The 16,311-nt window shown below is 41.9% G+C and overlaps 2 protein-coding genes across 2 annotated transcripts; one reads left to right on the forward strand and one right to left on the reverse strand.

The window, feature by feature from the left end:
- Positions 1-376: 376 nt before the first annotated feature.
- Positions 377-9,608, reverse strand: DUSP3 (dual specificity phosphatase 3). Its single transcript, XM_057379593.1, has 3 exons — positions 9,402-9,608; positions 4,615-4,841; positions 377-835 (listed from the first exon to the last, which is right to left on the reverse strand). The coding sequence occupies exons 1-3, from the start codon at positions 9,521-9,523 to the stop codon at positions 630-632; spliced, it is 555 nt and encodes a 184-aa protein (XP_057235576.1). The 5' UTR covers positions 9,524-9,608; the 3' UTR covers positions 377-629.
- Positions 9,581-16,310, forward strand: LOC130581474 (ras-related protein Rab-18-B-like). Its single transcript, XM_057379592.1, has 7 exons — positions 9,581-9,940; positions 10,014-10,069; positions 10,201-10,262; positions 11,595-11,667; positions 12,638-12,756; positions 13,493-13,559; positions 14,379-16,310. Exons 1-7 carry the CDS (start codon positions 9,876-9,878, stop codon positions 14,552-14,554), a joined length of 618 nt encoding a protein of 205 aa, XP_057235575.1. The 5' UTR covers positions 9,581-9,875; the 3' UTR covers positions 14,555-16,310.
- Position 16,311: the final 1 nt, after the last annotated feature.

The following is a 16,311-nucleotide window of genomic DNA, read 5'->3' on the forward strand; positions in this document are numbered from 1 at the left end:
TAACAGCAAGATACAACTATTTTGGAAACACAGTGTGCATCAAGAACGGGCTCTGCATGGCTTTCCTATCACACATTGTGTATTGCATAAATCCACACAAAACACTGCATGCACCTCATTTCCCAAGTGAGTGCATCTGTGCATTTGTACATATGCTTCYCCCTTCCTTGAAGCTCCTACATTCAAACTTCAGGCACCCATGTGCATGAAAAAGAAGCTTTAAAAATTACAGTGCTCCTATTAAGAGTGACTGAAGAGATGTGTTGGGGCTTTCAGAAACTGGTGCTCTGGTGASATTAAAGACAAAGCTCAAGTGAATCACATTCAATGTCAATGCAAACCACATATGCTATGGRGTTTGCAGGGGCTYTGMAATACATGTGARGACAGCTGCTATCACTGGAGTTATSCCTCATCCCTCTACAAACATCCCTTTATTGCAACAGCTCCAAACAGTGACTCAATTTTGTACCATCCTGAAAGACAGTCACAGAGTTCAAGAGACTTTTACTAGACAAGCAGGAATTCCGTCTCRCTTCAGCTCGATGGTTGAAAGTTGGGTCTCTAAAGCATTTTAAGACATCTTCTAAAGGATTGAGAGACATAAAAAAACACGGCGGTGCTCTGTTCTAGGGCTTGAGTTTGCCCTCCTTCACCAATCTCTCATTGAGCTGGCACAGCTGCCGGAGGAAGCCGTCGTTGGGGCCGATCTCCCGTTTCTGCCGCACCGTGCACAGGGCGGTTTTGACATCCATGTTCTGCCGCAGCATGAGGTAGGCGATGACCAGCGTGGGGGAGCGGCTGTAACCCTCCCGGCAGTGCACAAACACCTGTCCTGCARGGGAGACAGGCCACACTGGGGGTTAGAGGGGAATAGAGGTTTGAAAAGCAGYATGAAATAGCTGGGATATAAAGTGTAGTGATATTAGTCCTTTGGCAGCTTAAGGACTGTGAGTTCCAAATGCTGAAAGCAAGGTGCTGTCACTGTTAGTAGCTACACAGGCTGTTACCAAGGATAACACAAAACAACAACAACAAAAAAATACATTGCATATCAAACAATCTCACTAAAACGTATTTGCTACTTTATCACAAGATGTAAACTATGTCTGTTTACTGCACTTCTCCAGTCTTTTGTGGTTTAGATAAGCTTTGCCCCTAAAGATGACCGGAACCAAAGAGCAAAAATAAATGAAATTTGTAGGGAGTGTTAACAGCCTRCATGGGAATAAAACRCCACATCCTTGGCTGTCTTGAGAAAAAGAAGATTGGAATGTAGAATTGATAATGCAGGTGGCTTAYAAACATTATAAACATTACTAATACTGTAGCTTTTGCAAACCAATCCTATGCTGTTGAGTAGAAAGTGACAGCCTCACTGACCAATGTATGTGTGACACAAATGTATGCACTGGTTRCTAAAGTRGATAAAAGARGCCTGTCCCAGAATAAAGGGGTTACTTTTTGTGTGTGTATATGTGTGTCTTTGTGTCTGATATTTTGTGTCGGCTGTCTGGCCAACAGCGACATATGGCGCCCGAATGAAATTTAAAATACACTGGAAACAGATATGCTCTTTGCCATGTACTGCATCTCTTCACAGACATCCAGCTTTTTTGGTGCACAGCTGCATCATACCTGGCTGCTTCTCTGGATATTTCTGAAGTCACATCAACATTCCAGTAAATGAAGCTGCCAACTGTGCAGAGAGCAGAGCCAGAAATCCTAATCATGTTGTTTGTCAGCACCAGTAAAATGCTTCCAACTAACTGATTAGGGATCTTGTTCTACATATTAGGTGGGTTGTATTGAGCTTGCATGGCAACATTTTGGTGGTGGTGGGGGCTACACGGGGGTACCTTCTGTGAGAAGGAGCCAAAGGCTTCCCCTATGTTCAAAAGRGCCAGAGCCAGCTGGACCCAAGATGGTCCTGCCAAAGCCAAACCCAACASTGACAGTGGTAGCACCTCTGGGGTAACGTATTTAACACACGGAAAAAAACTGCTTTACAACAGCAGGTGAATGACAGGAGTGAGAATATGTGAAAAAAATTCTGCAGACACCCCGGTCAGTGAAGACAGAAAAGGAAAAGGTATTTCAGGCACTGCAGAGAAGATTCCCCTGCAGCCTGCGGGGTAGACCATGGTGAGACAGGCTGTCCCCCTGCAACCCATGTAGGTCCACAGTGGAGCAGATATCCACTACAGCCCATGGGGACCCCATGCCAGTGCCAGAGCCAGGGGGATATGCCCAAAGGATGCTGTGACCCCATGGAAAACTTGCACTGGAGCAGGCTCCTGACAGGACCTGTGGCTCCATGGACAGAGGAACACATTGTGGAATGGATTTTCAGGCAGGACTGGTGAACTGTRCAACACCTGCACTGAAGCAACCTGTTCCTGGAGGACTGTCCCCCATGGAAGAAGGGACCCACACTGGAGCAGTTAATGCAAAACTGCAGCCTCTGGGAAGGCCTCACATTGGAGAAGTTGTTGGATGTCTCTTGTGGGTGAGATGKGAGCAGGGGAAGAGAATGACGAGGGCAGAGTGGCAAAGACATGAGATGAACTGCCWGCAATCCCCATWCYCTGTCCCCTTGTGCTGCTTGGGATGAGGAGGGAGAGAAAACAGGCAATGAAGGTAAACATGGAAAGAAAGGAGGGGTAGAGGGAAGATCTTTTAAGGTTTGGTTTTGTTGCTCATTATCCTACTCTGATTTTAGTATTAAATGAAATTAACTTCCCCAGGCTGAGTCTGTTTTGCCTGTGATGGTAATTGTTGAGTGATCTCCCTGTCCTTACCTTGGACAGAAGACCAAAGGAGCCTTTTGTTGTATTTTTCTCCCCCTGTCCAGCTGAGGAGGGGACATGATAGCATGGCTTGGTGGGTACCTGGTATTTACCCACATTTACCATGTGGGTAAATCCTACAGCTAGGTATCCAAAATCAAAAAGCAGGCCCCTGCTCCCTTTGAGAAATCTAACCTGATTTTATTGTTTCTCAGCTGCTTCCTCTTTGATCTGCTTTTCCAGACACAAAAATTTTCCCCTTCCCAAATTCCCCAGAGTAAATAACCACAACTTGCTTTGAATCACACCAACAGAAATCCTGTTATCACATTTGCYTTAAACAGCAAAAGCTTCTCAGCTCAAGGCAAATCACTGCCATGGTGAAAAGAGCTAAAACAATTAATTCTCAACATTTAAGTGCCTGTAGTAATAAATTGGGAAAAAATAGAGATTCTTGATGAGATACATGGAAGAATATAGACTTTTTTGAAAATAGTTAAGAAGCAAAAAGGTTCCTAGCCTTTCTCTGTGAAACGCAGTGTCTTAAGGACTGCATTCCAGAACTTCATGCAAGACAACACTAAAATGAAATTGAGGGAGAATGCTATCATATCCCTCTTCTCTTCACTCTTCTTACTCTACATTTCCATTTGCAGCAGCCAGTTAATCTTAAAATTGGCTCCAACATCACCCAGCTACAAAGTTCCTCTTTGCCYGGTACCGTTGAGAAAGCAGTGGTGGGTGTGGCAGACAACTACCAAAACTGAAAGAATCAGCAAACAGAACAACTATGTAAATTCAGATTGACTCTGCAACTATTTAGATCAAACCGAGCAGGTCCAKCCATGGCCCAGCAAACCTTTCCTTCCTCCTGCAGCCTGTTTCAGTGAGTCACAATGCTAAATGCAAGAKCTGCATTGAAATTTTTAGAATTTTTCATACTCCACCAAACTGGATGTAAAATTTAYTTCCCTCTATWAAAGCCCACRTCACAGCTCCAGCAGCCCTTTGMCCATTTCAGARAACAAAYTTCTARAATTGTGGGGGTTCTCAYTCCTCSTATTTAATGCTCAGTCACGAAGCAAGAAAAGAAATTAAGSATTTGTAGAAATGTTGAAAATATGACTGACTATGTTGAAATAGTCAGACAACACAAACACCATCTGTCCCACTGCACTGTGTCCTAAGATTTCTGCTCTGAGAGAACACACAAAGAAATATGGTGATAAACAACATTGCAAATATAACCTTCAGCTTTCCTGCAATCCTAGGAAATAAAGAGGCAATCAACACATAAAACAATGAAATGACTTAATGTAATAAAAACTGCAAGTGACAGTCTCTATTCTTACTGTGCATTTGGGAAAAAAACCCATGTAACAGATTATGTGACTACTCTTCAGTACTTGCACTACTTGTATCACTTCTGCATTTGAATTGCAATTTCTAATGTCCTAAAACAACTTTAGACCCTGAAATTCCTTTACAAAAAGTTTTAATGTGATTTAACACTTCTAAGGAAAAATAAAAACCTATCTTCCCAGAAAGACTTTATTGTAAGATAAAGGAGCTGTTTCCCACTTCAAAGTCACCCCTACAGTGACAGATTTCCCTTTGCCATATACTGAAGATCTACATGTAAAAACAGAAAACTAAGCTGTCTTATTGTGTATTCTTGTGTCTTTGATTCAGGGCCTTTATCTGAAATTTTCACTTGGTTGTTCTGTTGATAACATGAGCAAAGAAACATCTTAAACAGCAAATTGCTAACAAACATATGCAGCACACAGAAAACACGGTAGAAAGATATTTCAGTTTGCCTTACCATCCTTCTGGGCAAGTGCTTTCTCAATAAAATCAGCTGCCTCCTCAAAATAGCGACTGAGGTTAAATTCTTGTGTATCGTTAGCTTTAATGCCATGGTATCTGATGCCTGAGCCTTCATAGAACTCTGCATTAGTGTTCACATGCATGAATGATTTCCCCTCTGCTGCATTCAGAACATGGGTTATYCCCAGACGCTGCAGCCTCATAATGTTCTTGGCTATGAACCTGTGTGACAAAAAGTGTCAAGAAAATGATTAGAATTTGGTGAATCATCTCAGTATTTATGATGTTCCCAGAAGGTACTGATAACCAAGCCCTTTGACTTTTTTTTCTGTTAATAGATGTCAAATATTCTGTGCCCAAAAGTGAATTAACTACAGATTATAAATTCACAAAAATATTTAAAGCCATGGTCACTATTTGTGCATGAGAGAACGCTCCTTTTTTGGCTGAGGACTGAAGAAAGCACACATGGAAGTGAATCTGCTACATCCTACTACAGCAACAAAACTGTAACTTTCTGAACATAAAATTCTGACCAAAGTAGGAAAATACTGGAGATCGTAACACATAAACTTCTAAGATTAACTGTAACAAAAGATAACTTAAAAACCAGTTACAGAAAGCCTCTACTGTCAGGTACCAGTGTTGCAGAACTTGATAAGCAGTAACTGCTACTTCAGCAGACAGTCCAGACAAATGGACATTTCAGGGAGCAATTTTAAGCACTGTCAAACAGCACTGGCTCCTTCTCAGGCCACAGGAAGAAAATAACTGAGTAAATGCTCCTACATCTTCAAAAGACTCATCTGAGGGCTACTAAGAAGTGTAGTCCTATGCCCTGTGCTACTCAACACCTTTGAAGTCATGGAAAGATCTGTCAGAGGCCAGCAAGACAGAGATATAATTCAGTCTCTGAGATTGAGTATTTTCATCACAAGTGTTACAATTTTCAGTGTCTCAGCTGAAATCAATATCTGAATGTAGAAGAATCCAGATGAGCGATGTTCAAGATGCTAAAGTGTTTCCAATAAAAACCACCAGCTTTCATCTTTAGGTGGCAAAAAGAGCTACCTAACCTATTAGGGAATAATTGAGCTGCATGCTCCATAACAATCATGCCTTTCAGGCTGGCTTGATGATGACAATTCATTACTGGACACAGATCCAGTAATAATGCCATAAGCTTTGATAAAAGCTSCAGGTTGTACAATGGCAAACAATCCATCTGCTCAGTACCACAACTGATCATACACAAATCTCCACTTGTGCCCTGAAATGCAGTCTACAGTAAGAGGAGGAAACCATTAAATAATAAGAGGAGAGCATTGACTCCTTTTTGCCATAAACCCACTACTTCGCATTCTGAGTTGGATTATTTCCATATGTCAGTCGCAATATTTGCCTCACTTTCTTGGGAAGAAGAAAAACCCATATGTTTCATCACACTATGTGATCTTCTAGTAAAATCTAAGCCCCACTGGTCAACATTAGCAGAATGTGACAGAAGACTTTAGCTGAAGGACAACTCAGCTCCTGCACACTTTGTGGAAAGAGGTAGCCTAGAGAGACTGTTTTTTAAAACAGCTTTCAGYGTCTAACTGGATATGGAAGCAGAAAAAATTCTGAAAAACTCCCTACAGCGCAACTCCTAAATTGCAAATACAGCTGAGCTCTAGATAAGCATTTGTGCAGTATCATTTTGGACAAGTGAGATGGCAATGCATTCAGGGCTTTTGGCTGGATGCTCAGGTATTTTAAAAATTTAAAACAAACACCCAGATTAGTCGGTTTACATCTATATGAATCTCTGAGTCCACTCCCTCACAGTCTTGATGTAATTCAAGGCCATAAACATCTTGAGAATTCCTTTCTTCCCAATGACTGCTCACCCCTTACATTGTAGTGCAAGCAGATGAAGACTTATGCATGACTGAAGCTTCTACATTTCCTGCTGTCTGTGCCAAGCAACTATGGCAATGAACCAAATATTTGTAAGACTTCATTACCCAAACAAATGCTGACAGATTTTCCATCTGGCAGGACATCATCTGTGCCAGGGGAGAGGTTTCAGTGTCTGGAGAATTCTGCTTTCAACACAAAAATCCTACAGAGCAAGGCCAAACCAAAAAGTGTTAATTCAGTGGTGAGTTCCTTTGTTTAGCAGAGTGAATATATGATTTAAGTAATATTATATARATCAGCATATATCTGACAGTGTTTRGGATCAATAGGAACTCCCATCCTGAAATCATGGTTGAATCTGGCAACATACTGGCTTCCCTGGAGGCAAACTCATTCCCAGCGAATGATTTCTGCAGATTTGACAGATGATTTTCTTACACAGCTAGAGGTGAAAAAGAGAGTATTTGTATGCCATTTGTTTATCCCTTTCCAAACAGTCCTYGGATCTCTCTCATCTTTAGCATTTCATTCCAGCTGCATCATGTTTGATGTCGAAATGCTAGCTCCTTCAAATAGCAGAGAGATAACATCAGCTTCATCTGGTTCTTGAAAAAATATCATAAGAGTCTTGTTCATTCTCAATATGGAAGATTTAGAGCCCCTCGTCCTGTGAGTAACACTAGTAAGAAGTGTTTCTTTTGAACACAGATGAATAATTTTAYCAGCCACAAAACACAGGTTTTGGAGAACCATTCATCAGCAATTAAGGACACATGAGGATATGAACTATTGGCATATGGAATGAAAAGCAAATAAACCAAGTCTTTAAGGGCAAAAAATGCCAGCCTAATAACCCATTTAAATTGCACTGTACTGTGCATGCAAAATTCTTTCCTTACCAACACTTCCCCTACAGTCACTTAATTTAATATTAATTTAATATTAATTTTTGGAGAATGGCCTCCATGCACCATACAACACATGTGCACTTCAAGCACATTAAGAACAAAGTATTGATTCACCTGCCTCCCCTGAGATTCAGCAAGACCAAAACTCAGATAAAACACAAGCACCATCAAAYGCACTGCCCTGGAGCAAGCTATCTTCTAATCTGAAACATGTGCCAAGCTCTGTGTAGAYGCTGGAGAGGAACAAGACAGGCTGATGAACTGCAAAACCACTTCCCAAAGCAAGCTGTGGCTTATTTGCACCCAGTAGGAAAATCTTTATTGATGTCTTGCACAATGTTGGATTCACACATGCACAGTGCCTGGGAAATGGAATGCAAAGGATGTTTACTTCCCTAGTAGTTCACAGGAGAAGTCAAGTCAGAAAACTGGGTTACTCTTCAGCCTTCTCTTTACACAACAGGAGTGAAAAGGGGGACATGAAGCTTTAAAAGATGTGAAAATGGATTCATATTCTTTCAGAATGACTAATATGGCAAATACTATTCATAATTCAGTATATACCACAACTCCACTTGATAYAAAATATCCTCTTAAGAATTAGAACCATTTTCAGTTTGAGAATATCAAAGTTCACCATGTAATGATCAAATCTTAATGGACATCCATCTGTTCAACTAGACCTCAGCATTATCTTAACACTCTGTGGATGCTTCAAAGATATTACTGCCTCACAAGTCTTGACAAATTAAACAGACTGTGAAATAGCTTTTTCAGCCACAAAGTTATTGCTTACTTCTAACTGTCCTCCACAATTTTTCAGCCTTCTTTAAAAAATACTGAAAATACAACTGCACGTTGCTTTCTTGTCCAACCAGCAGTTGAACTTTTCTAACGCTACAAACTGCAGTGGTGCTTCTTGATACTTTTTGTCAGTTATGACATAAAAAGTTCTTCTCAACGGTAAAGCATTCCATTAGCCAGAGATTTTCCACTGTGCAACTTATACATGCATTATCTGTTCCTAGGCACTCTTCCATCTGAACATATTAAAGCCCATACTCTAAAATAAATTATTGAACAATGAAAACTACTCTGTAGTAGCTTATTACCTTCAAAGTTATTTTTTTAAATTATTTACTGCACAAATCACCTATTACTTCATTTCTTCCAGGTGACTGCCACAAAAATGAAAGAGATGGTGGCTGTCAGACCACCAGACTGGCTACTGAGAGAATGAGTTTAGTCCCATCTCTAGACGTGCATGTCCTGCATAAACCGGCAGTAACAAAATTTGGTTTGGCTGAGGAGAAAGTTAATGACAGCCTATGATCTTGACTTCTGTTTCTTTAAGAGGTAGAAGCTTAAAACAACAACCGGGATCCAGTATACTACACATATATTAAAAAAAAATAAAAACAAAAAAAAAACAAAACAAACAAACAAAAAAAAGCCAAAACCAAAAAAAAACAAACAAACAAAACCAAAAAGGACAAAACAAAACAAAAAAATCCCAATTTCACTGGGCAAAAGTGGAAAAATATGGACAAAAAAGGGGAACGAGAATCAGCAGTACAGGATTAGAATGGTGCAAAGAACAAACCCCACAGGGCCGGCAGAGATCCAACGGATCCCACCCTGCAGCCTGAAGGAGGCTGGAAACGCCCTTCAAGAGCTGCTCTGTGACCGCGCTGAGCCTCAGGGCCGGGCCCAACCTCCGCCTCAAGGCCCAGCCTAAACTTCACCTCAGGGTCCGGCCCAAACTTCACCTCACGGCCCAGCCCAACCTCCGCCTCACGGCTCAGCCCAACCTCCGCCCGCGGGCCCAACCCAAACTTCGCTTCAAGGCCCAGCCCAAACTTCGCCTCAGGGCCGGGCCCAACCTCCGCCCGCCCGGCCCGGCCCGGCCCGGCCCCCTTCTCCTCACGCCCGCCCGGCCCGGCCCGGCCCCGCTCCGCTCCGGCGCACTCACGCGTTCCCCACGTGGATGCGCGGCACCACCTCGTTGCTGTGCGCGCTGGGCAGGCTGTAGAGGCCRCTGCCATTAGCCAGGAGGTCGTTCAGCTCCTCCACCGAGATCTGGTAATCGGCCATGGCCCAGCCGCCGCCAGCCGGGAGCCCCTCGGCGCTGCGGCTGCGGCTCCAGCCGGGCCCGCTCCCGCCCCGCCCGGCCCCGGCCACCGCCCGATAGGCGGGGCCGCGTCAACTGCCGGGGCCGGGCCGCGGCGAGGAGCGAGCGGTTTGCTCCGGACGCTCAGCTCCCGTCAGCTGCCGGGGCCGGGAGGAGAAGCGAGCGGTTTCCTCCGGACGTGCAGCTCCCGTCAGCTGCCGGGGCCGGGAGGAGAAGCGAGCGGTTTCCTCCGGACGCGCAGCCCTGGCGGTCGCTGCTTCGAGCCGCACCCGGAGCTGCCCCCGGGCCCCGATTCAGTCCGGCGCAGTGCGGGGGATGGAGCCCGCCGGYCTCACGCTGAAGCTGCTGCTGCTCGGGGACAGCGCTGTGGGCAAATCCAGGTGCTGTCGCGGGCACCGAGCTGGGGGACCCGCTCGCAGTGCCCGCCTGAGCCCGCTGTTTGTCTCCCCACAGCCTCCTGCGGAGGTTCGCGGACGGCGCCTTTGAGCCGGGCCTGAAGCCCACCGTGGGTGAGTTGGGAATSAATCGGAGCTGGGATTGTTCTTGTTGGGGTCCCCTTGGGGAGCCTGGATTCAGGAAGCGGCTGCGGGGGCGGGCATTGGACGGTTCTTCTGACAAGCTTCCCCTTGTTACGCTTTAGGTGTTGATTTTAAAGAGAAGGAAATGGTGGTGAAGGGCCGTGCAGTACAGCTGGCCATATGGGTATGTCCTGTTCCAGACAGGTGGGGATGTGCTGGGTTTTGAGAGATGTACAAGCTTCAAGAGCTTCTTTTTGAGGGTTTTTTTTCCCTCTCTTTCTTCCCCTCCTGCACCTCTCACTTTGCTAAAATCTTCTGCATGTTGAGGATGTATTCTTCGGCTGCAATGCATATGGAATGAGTTCTRTGATGGTACTTGACACTCCTTTCAGATCTGGCAGACTTAGGCTGCTCTTTCCTGCAGTTTCTCAAACGCTCTGTTGAAGTGTTAAATTTCTGAATTTGCTGGCACGCGAGAAAGGGAGGAGTTTCCTGCCTAAAGTGACCCAGAGCAAATAAATCGAATAAAGAAAGGTGATGCTCTGGGTAATTAATGAATTGGATGATTGCCTGTAGGGGCTGTGCAGCAACTCTGTGTATACTACACGGATGTTTTATTTTGGTTAAAATCATGGAAAAAAACAAAACAAGACCAAAACTTGTTCTTGAACTATTTAAAGCTCAAATTCACCAGGAAACTCGAGCATTTGTCCCAAACTTCCTGTTGYTGAATTTTCAGAATGTGCAAATTGAAATCAGATTGCAGCTGTGTGATCAGGATTATTTCTAATATAAAACAAACATTTTATTCTTCTGAATGGAATGGAAGAGTCCTAGGAAGGAGAGATTTTATGGGTATGGTCATAGTATTTGAGAAAGAAAACACCATTACTAATTAAGTCATTGGGACTAAAGTACAATCTCTTCACTAACAATGAATCGAGTTAGGTAAGTATATTCCCAATTTTAGTTTCTTTTTTTTTTTTTTAACAATAAATTACAATATAGCTGTTGCTCTGTCAATTGTAAGTTGTGCATAAAAATAAATATTTTTTTAAAAAATATATTTGTGTGATCTTTTGTTTCCTTATTGTTTTGAGGATGTGTTGAATTTCATATTGTACCTAGTACCTTGTTTATTCTTACATATTCATGAGTTTAAGTGAGACATCCAGCAGTAATAATTGAATAAAACTACTGATTTAAAGTTCTTATCTAGAGTCCCTTTTACTTTCTTATTGTCTCACCCATGTTACAGCTGTCTGCTCATCGATTTTGCTTTCAATCAAGTCCTCTCCATGCTTTTCTACACTTCTTAACCATTTATCACTTCTGTTGCTGCTGTTTCCTGACTGCTTTCCTCATTCTTGTATCTTAATGTTTCACGTATGCTTACTGGTCAGGAAGATTTAAAATCTGCTCATCTTGTTTAGTCTAAAATACCTTTTTTGTTCTAAATATATTTGTTGGTGTGTGTTTTTTGTGATGTTGGGTTTTTTTCCCCCTTCCTCTGTAGGATACAGCAGGACATGAGCGTTATAGAGCTCTGACTCACAGTTATTACCGAGGAGCTCAAGGAGTTGTTTTAGGTATGAAATAAATGGAATAAAAGYATGATTACAGGAATTGTGGTCTTTATTACTCCTAAATGTGCATGTCCTTGCAAAAGGGTTTGCAACAGAGCAAAATTGCCCAAGAAAGTCAGAGGAGTAATTATAGTTTTTACGACACTACTGCATATTGGCTCAAACACTGAGAATGCAAGACCACTGGTAGGAGATACTGATGCTTCAAAATATTTTAAATTAAAAAACCAGAGATGTCATACTGCAAGCTGTTGAATGGATGAATTAGTAGCTTTCTAGTTATTACTTCAGTGATTTTCTGGTAATAAGGGTAATTAATCAGGGTTTCTGTCATGTTCTTTTCCCTGTGATGTTTTTACCTTTTTCTTTCCCAGAAACTATTGATGTGATTGTTGTGATTATGGTAAGACTTGAGGTTTATACACAGGTAATGGATGGCTAGGCCATTTCTGTGTGACAACAGCAATTAGAACACACAGGGATTCTTAATTTCAGAGTTTGTGAAAGCTAACCTTAACCTTACTGGACAAAATACTCTTCCTATGATTTTTAAACCTTAGTTTTTTACATAAATGCAGTTATTAAGGTGTGAGTGCCATAAGGAGCTTTTAACTCAGTCCAGGTTTTTAGCAGCAGTGTGTGCATGTACTTATCCATTTAATCAGATGACAAAATACCTATTTTAAAATATTCTGTGTGGTCCAGTTTGGAGCTACCAGCAGGCAGAATATTTCTGTTGGTAAGKCTGATTTTCACTTGCAGAGGTGCTTGTGTTCTGTAATCCTTAAGTGACTTGGGGTGAGCACAGCCCAGTGTGTTCCAGCTCTGGGCAGAAGATATGGTTGATGGCTTTCTGTAATTCCTTTCTTTTTTTCTGGGCAGTAGYTAGGAAGTGTGGCCTAAGTTCTGTCACAATGAAGCAAACATTGCTCAGGACTCTCCAGCTGTTAAGCTCCTTTTCCTCTGTTACCAGTGTATGATGTTACAAGAAAAGACACTTTCACAGGACTGGAAAGTTGGCTGAATGAGCTGGAAATGAACAGCACTGAAAGTGACACCGTGAAGATGTTGGTTGGCAATAAAATCGATAAGGTCAGTTTGGGAATGCATCCCTTTCCATTCTTCCCTGGATTACTTACTCATCATAGCATGTAAATGGGAGATAAGTGCTGTGAGAAGCACATCTGTGGTGTGAAGAGGTAATGCACTCTGCAGCTGAGTTGGGAAGGCTCCACTTCTATCATTTAGAAGGAGCTATTGTTTAAGACTTTAATGGAAATGTTCCTGTAGAGATGCAATTGATGATATTCTGTTAAGGGGTTTTCTGACATATTTAAAGCCTATTGCACAGTGAGGTAGTTTGCTGTGTGACAAGAGGCGTTCAGTGAACTATGTTCTCTTCTGCCTCCTTCCAAGTGTGCCCAGTTTCAGAACCTTTTATATGCCTTTCAGAACCTTTTATATGCCTTTCTGCCATATATCTTGCTTTTAATTGATTCAGAACATAGCGACATGTTCATTGCCTACTGATTTGGCACATGGTGTGATTCTTGGGCTGTGTTTGTGCAGGGCCAGGAGTGGGACTTTGATGATCCTGTCCCTTCCAGCTCAGATTTTCTGACTCTATGGTTTGATGTTGTTGCTGTTCAGTTTGATCCCCTAACAGCCACCCTAGCAGTCGAGTGGGRAAATCCCCTTGATTAATACATATTACAGACATTTTTTTCCTTTTGACAAAACCTCACTTCTGCAGTGGTGGCTTTCCGGGTACTTCTTCAAAGTGGCAAGTGTAGCATATTTTAGTCACGGTTTTAATTTGTYTTTGCAGCCTGATCGTGAAGTAGAGAGAAAAGAAGGGCTTCAGTTTGCTAGAAAACACTCCCTGCTTTTTATAGGTATGCAYCTCTGTGACAAAAACTTCTGTATTCATATGTTTATTTTGGTATTGCTAAGCATGAATGTACAATTGGATTTCAGGTTGATGAGTTGCTACCTTTTAAAATAATTAATATGGGTTCCTTTTGATGTAATTCATATGCATAGATGTAGGTTTCAGCTTTTTGCAGAGATGCTCTGCATGGACTGCAACTAAAAGCACTTTTCTCTGAAACACATTTACTGCATATATTATACAGGCATGAAGTTTATATTCGCTTGATTAGAATGGTTTTTTAATTCAGAGCCCAGGAGACTGAAATTTTTCTCCTTACTCATGTCAGCAAAGACCTTGGCTAATCTTTTGTTTCCAGATTTTTGTTGCAACCACATAAAAGACAATATTCTTAGAGCAACAATAAAATGTTCGCAACAATGCGAAGAATATAAAGATGGGAAACAAACTGAGTTTCTAAAGAGAAAGTTTCTTGAAAATATTTCTATTGCAAACACATAGGGGACAACATGTAATTCCCTCTGTATTCTTTGTTTCTCAGTTTCATTAGGGAATAATTATCACCTAGATTTATTTACGGACACAACCTGGGAAAAAATTCTCCTTTGTGGAGAAAATGGGGAACTGTGGATTTTTKTASMTGGAAAAATGTGRTGCTTCAGACAGGGATGCMTTTCTGTATCTTATTGAACTTAAAYGTACCTTTAAGAGAGAATGGAGAGGAGGTTCACTCATCAGAAAAATCCCATCTTCATTTTTACAAAGTGGAATGTAAAACTCGCTGCAAATAAGATAAAAATAACTGTTTTCCCCCCTTCTCCAGAGACCAGTGCCAAGACAGAGGATGGAGTGCAACAGGCCTTTGAGGAACTTGTCCTAAAGATCCTGCAGACACCAAGTCTTTGGGATAAAGGCACAGAGAAGCAGGGAGTGCAGCTAATGGAATCTTCAGCACGGCAGAATAAAGGCTCATGTGGTACCTATTGTTCACTGACTTAAATATACACGTGGCTGTTCTGCCTGACTGGAGGGACTTTAAAAAAAAAGGTGGGGGAGTGTGATTCCAAGCACTGCTCTGTGCCATGTCTGACATGCCATCAGTTGTGCAGATCCAAAACACGAACTCATTAGCAAAATACATTTTTATTTGATAACAAAATACAATTTCTCCTTGCCTTTTGCACAACTGCTATCTGCAGGTATTTTTCTGGCAGCTCTCAGATTTTTCAATATTTAATCATAGTGCTGCTTAGATGTGCTCTTGCTGGATGACATTCAACATGGACTTTTGCTGGAATTCCTGCATTAGSTTAAATAAGGTAGGACTCAGTTTTGGAATATTACTGAAAAACTTCACTTCCCTGGAATGGGAGTTTTTTAGGCACCCAAGTTCCAATTATGTAGTTAACCCTCAGGAGTTACCCTGAGCAGAGGACAGAGTTTCCTGATTTTGGATGGTTTTAAAAAGTCAAAATTGCTACATGTCCCTAAATAGTAAGCTGGCTTACTAGTTAATTTTAGGGTTCTCATGAAGAGWATGTATCTTTGAACATTTATCAGGAAAATCCCTCACTTCTCTGCACACCCACACCTCTTGTCCTCTTTCAGCAACCACAGCAATAAAACTGAACTTAATAAAAAATATGCTGCTTATAGAAGACTTTGCACTAGGATGAGTCTGTCTGTCACCAACCCCATTATGAAGTTACATCCTTTTACCTTTTCCACTTTTAATGGCAATATTGTATTTTGGTAACTTACATTAAAATAAATGAAAATTCAAGGTGTACCTTGTATGGAACTTGTGCCTGGCTTTTCTTAGTCTAATAGTAAAAACATGCATTGTTAGATCATAAAACAAACATACAGCTTTATTTACTGCTAGTCATGCAAAATATTTTATTTTTATGTTATGACAGCAACCTTGCCTTAAACAAATTCTGACCCTTAGTTTGCTTTAAATTTAATATAAATATTCTAAATATGTTTATGCCGTGCAGACTATAAAAATCTGTTTGTAACCTGAAATGCAGATCTAGGGTGAGATCAATCTGGCCATTTAATATTTTCATAAAATGACTTAGTTTGAAATGCTGTTAATGAAATAGTTTTTAAAATATCTCAGTTTTTCATAGGATCAAGGTACCTCTGTCACAAAATTCACTTGGCAATGTGCCTCTCTAAGAAGCCAAATCACTTTTGGTTGCAGAGCTGACAGCCCACTGCACTGAAGAATTTGCWGAGGCCACTGGTGTGGCAGCACTGACAAGCTGGTGCAGAGGCCTGATTGGGAAAAGTTATTTTTGTAGCAGTGGGAACAGAACTTCAGTRCCCATGGGCAGGACCAGACATGAAAATTGCCATTTGGAGAGGATGGAGAAGAGTGGAGAAGATGGATGGGGGTGACTCTTCTACTCCACTTGTCGGGCTAGACATCATGTAGATTCAGTGACACTGGTATGTAAGAAATGTGCTTTTAATGTGCAACTTTTAGTTCTGCTAAATGTCATGGAACAAGAACAACATCATACTGTTAAGATATAAAGGAACAAGAGTGGTACACCAAAAGGTCTCGTTTAAAGGGCACAATACACAGGAAATATCAGACCTCAGCAGGCAAGTGACAACAGGAACTAGTGACAGCTAACATGCACCTGGACAATGCTCTCCCCTCACACCCCCAGTYACAAAGCACAGGTACTTCCAGAATCATCTCTGCATCTTCTTATTGAGACCCACTTAAAAATGCTGTGTAT

This window comes from Malurus melanocephalus, unplaced genomic scaffold (genome assembly GCF_030028575.1).
Source record: "Malurus melanocephalus ecotype Western Australia unplaced genomic scaffold, MMel_1.1 scaffold_411, whole genome shotgun sequence".
Taxonomy (NCBI): Eukaryota; Metazoa; Chordata; class Aves; order Passeriformes; family Maluridae; genus Malurus; species Malurus melanocephalus.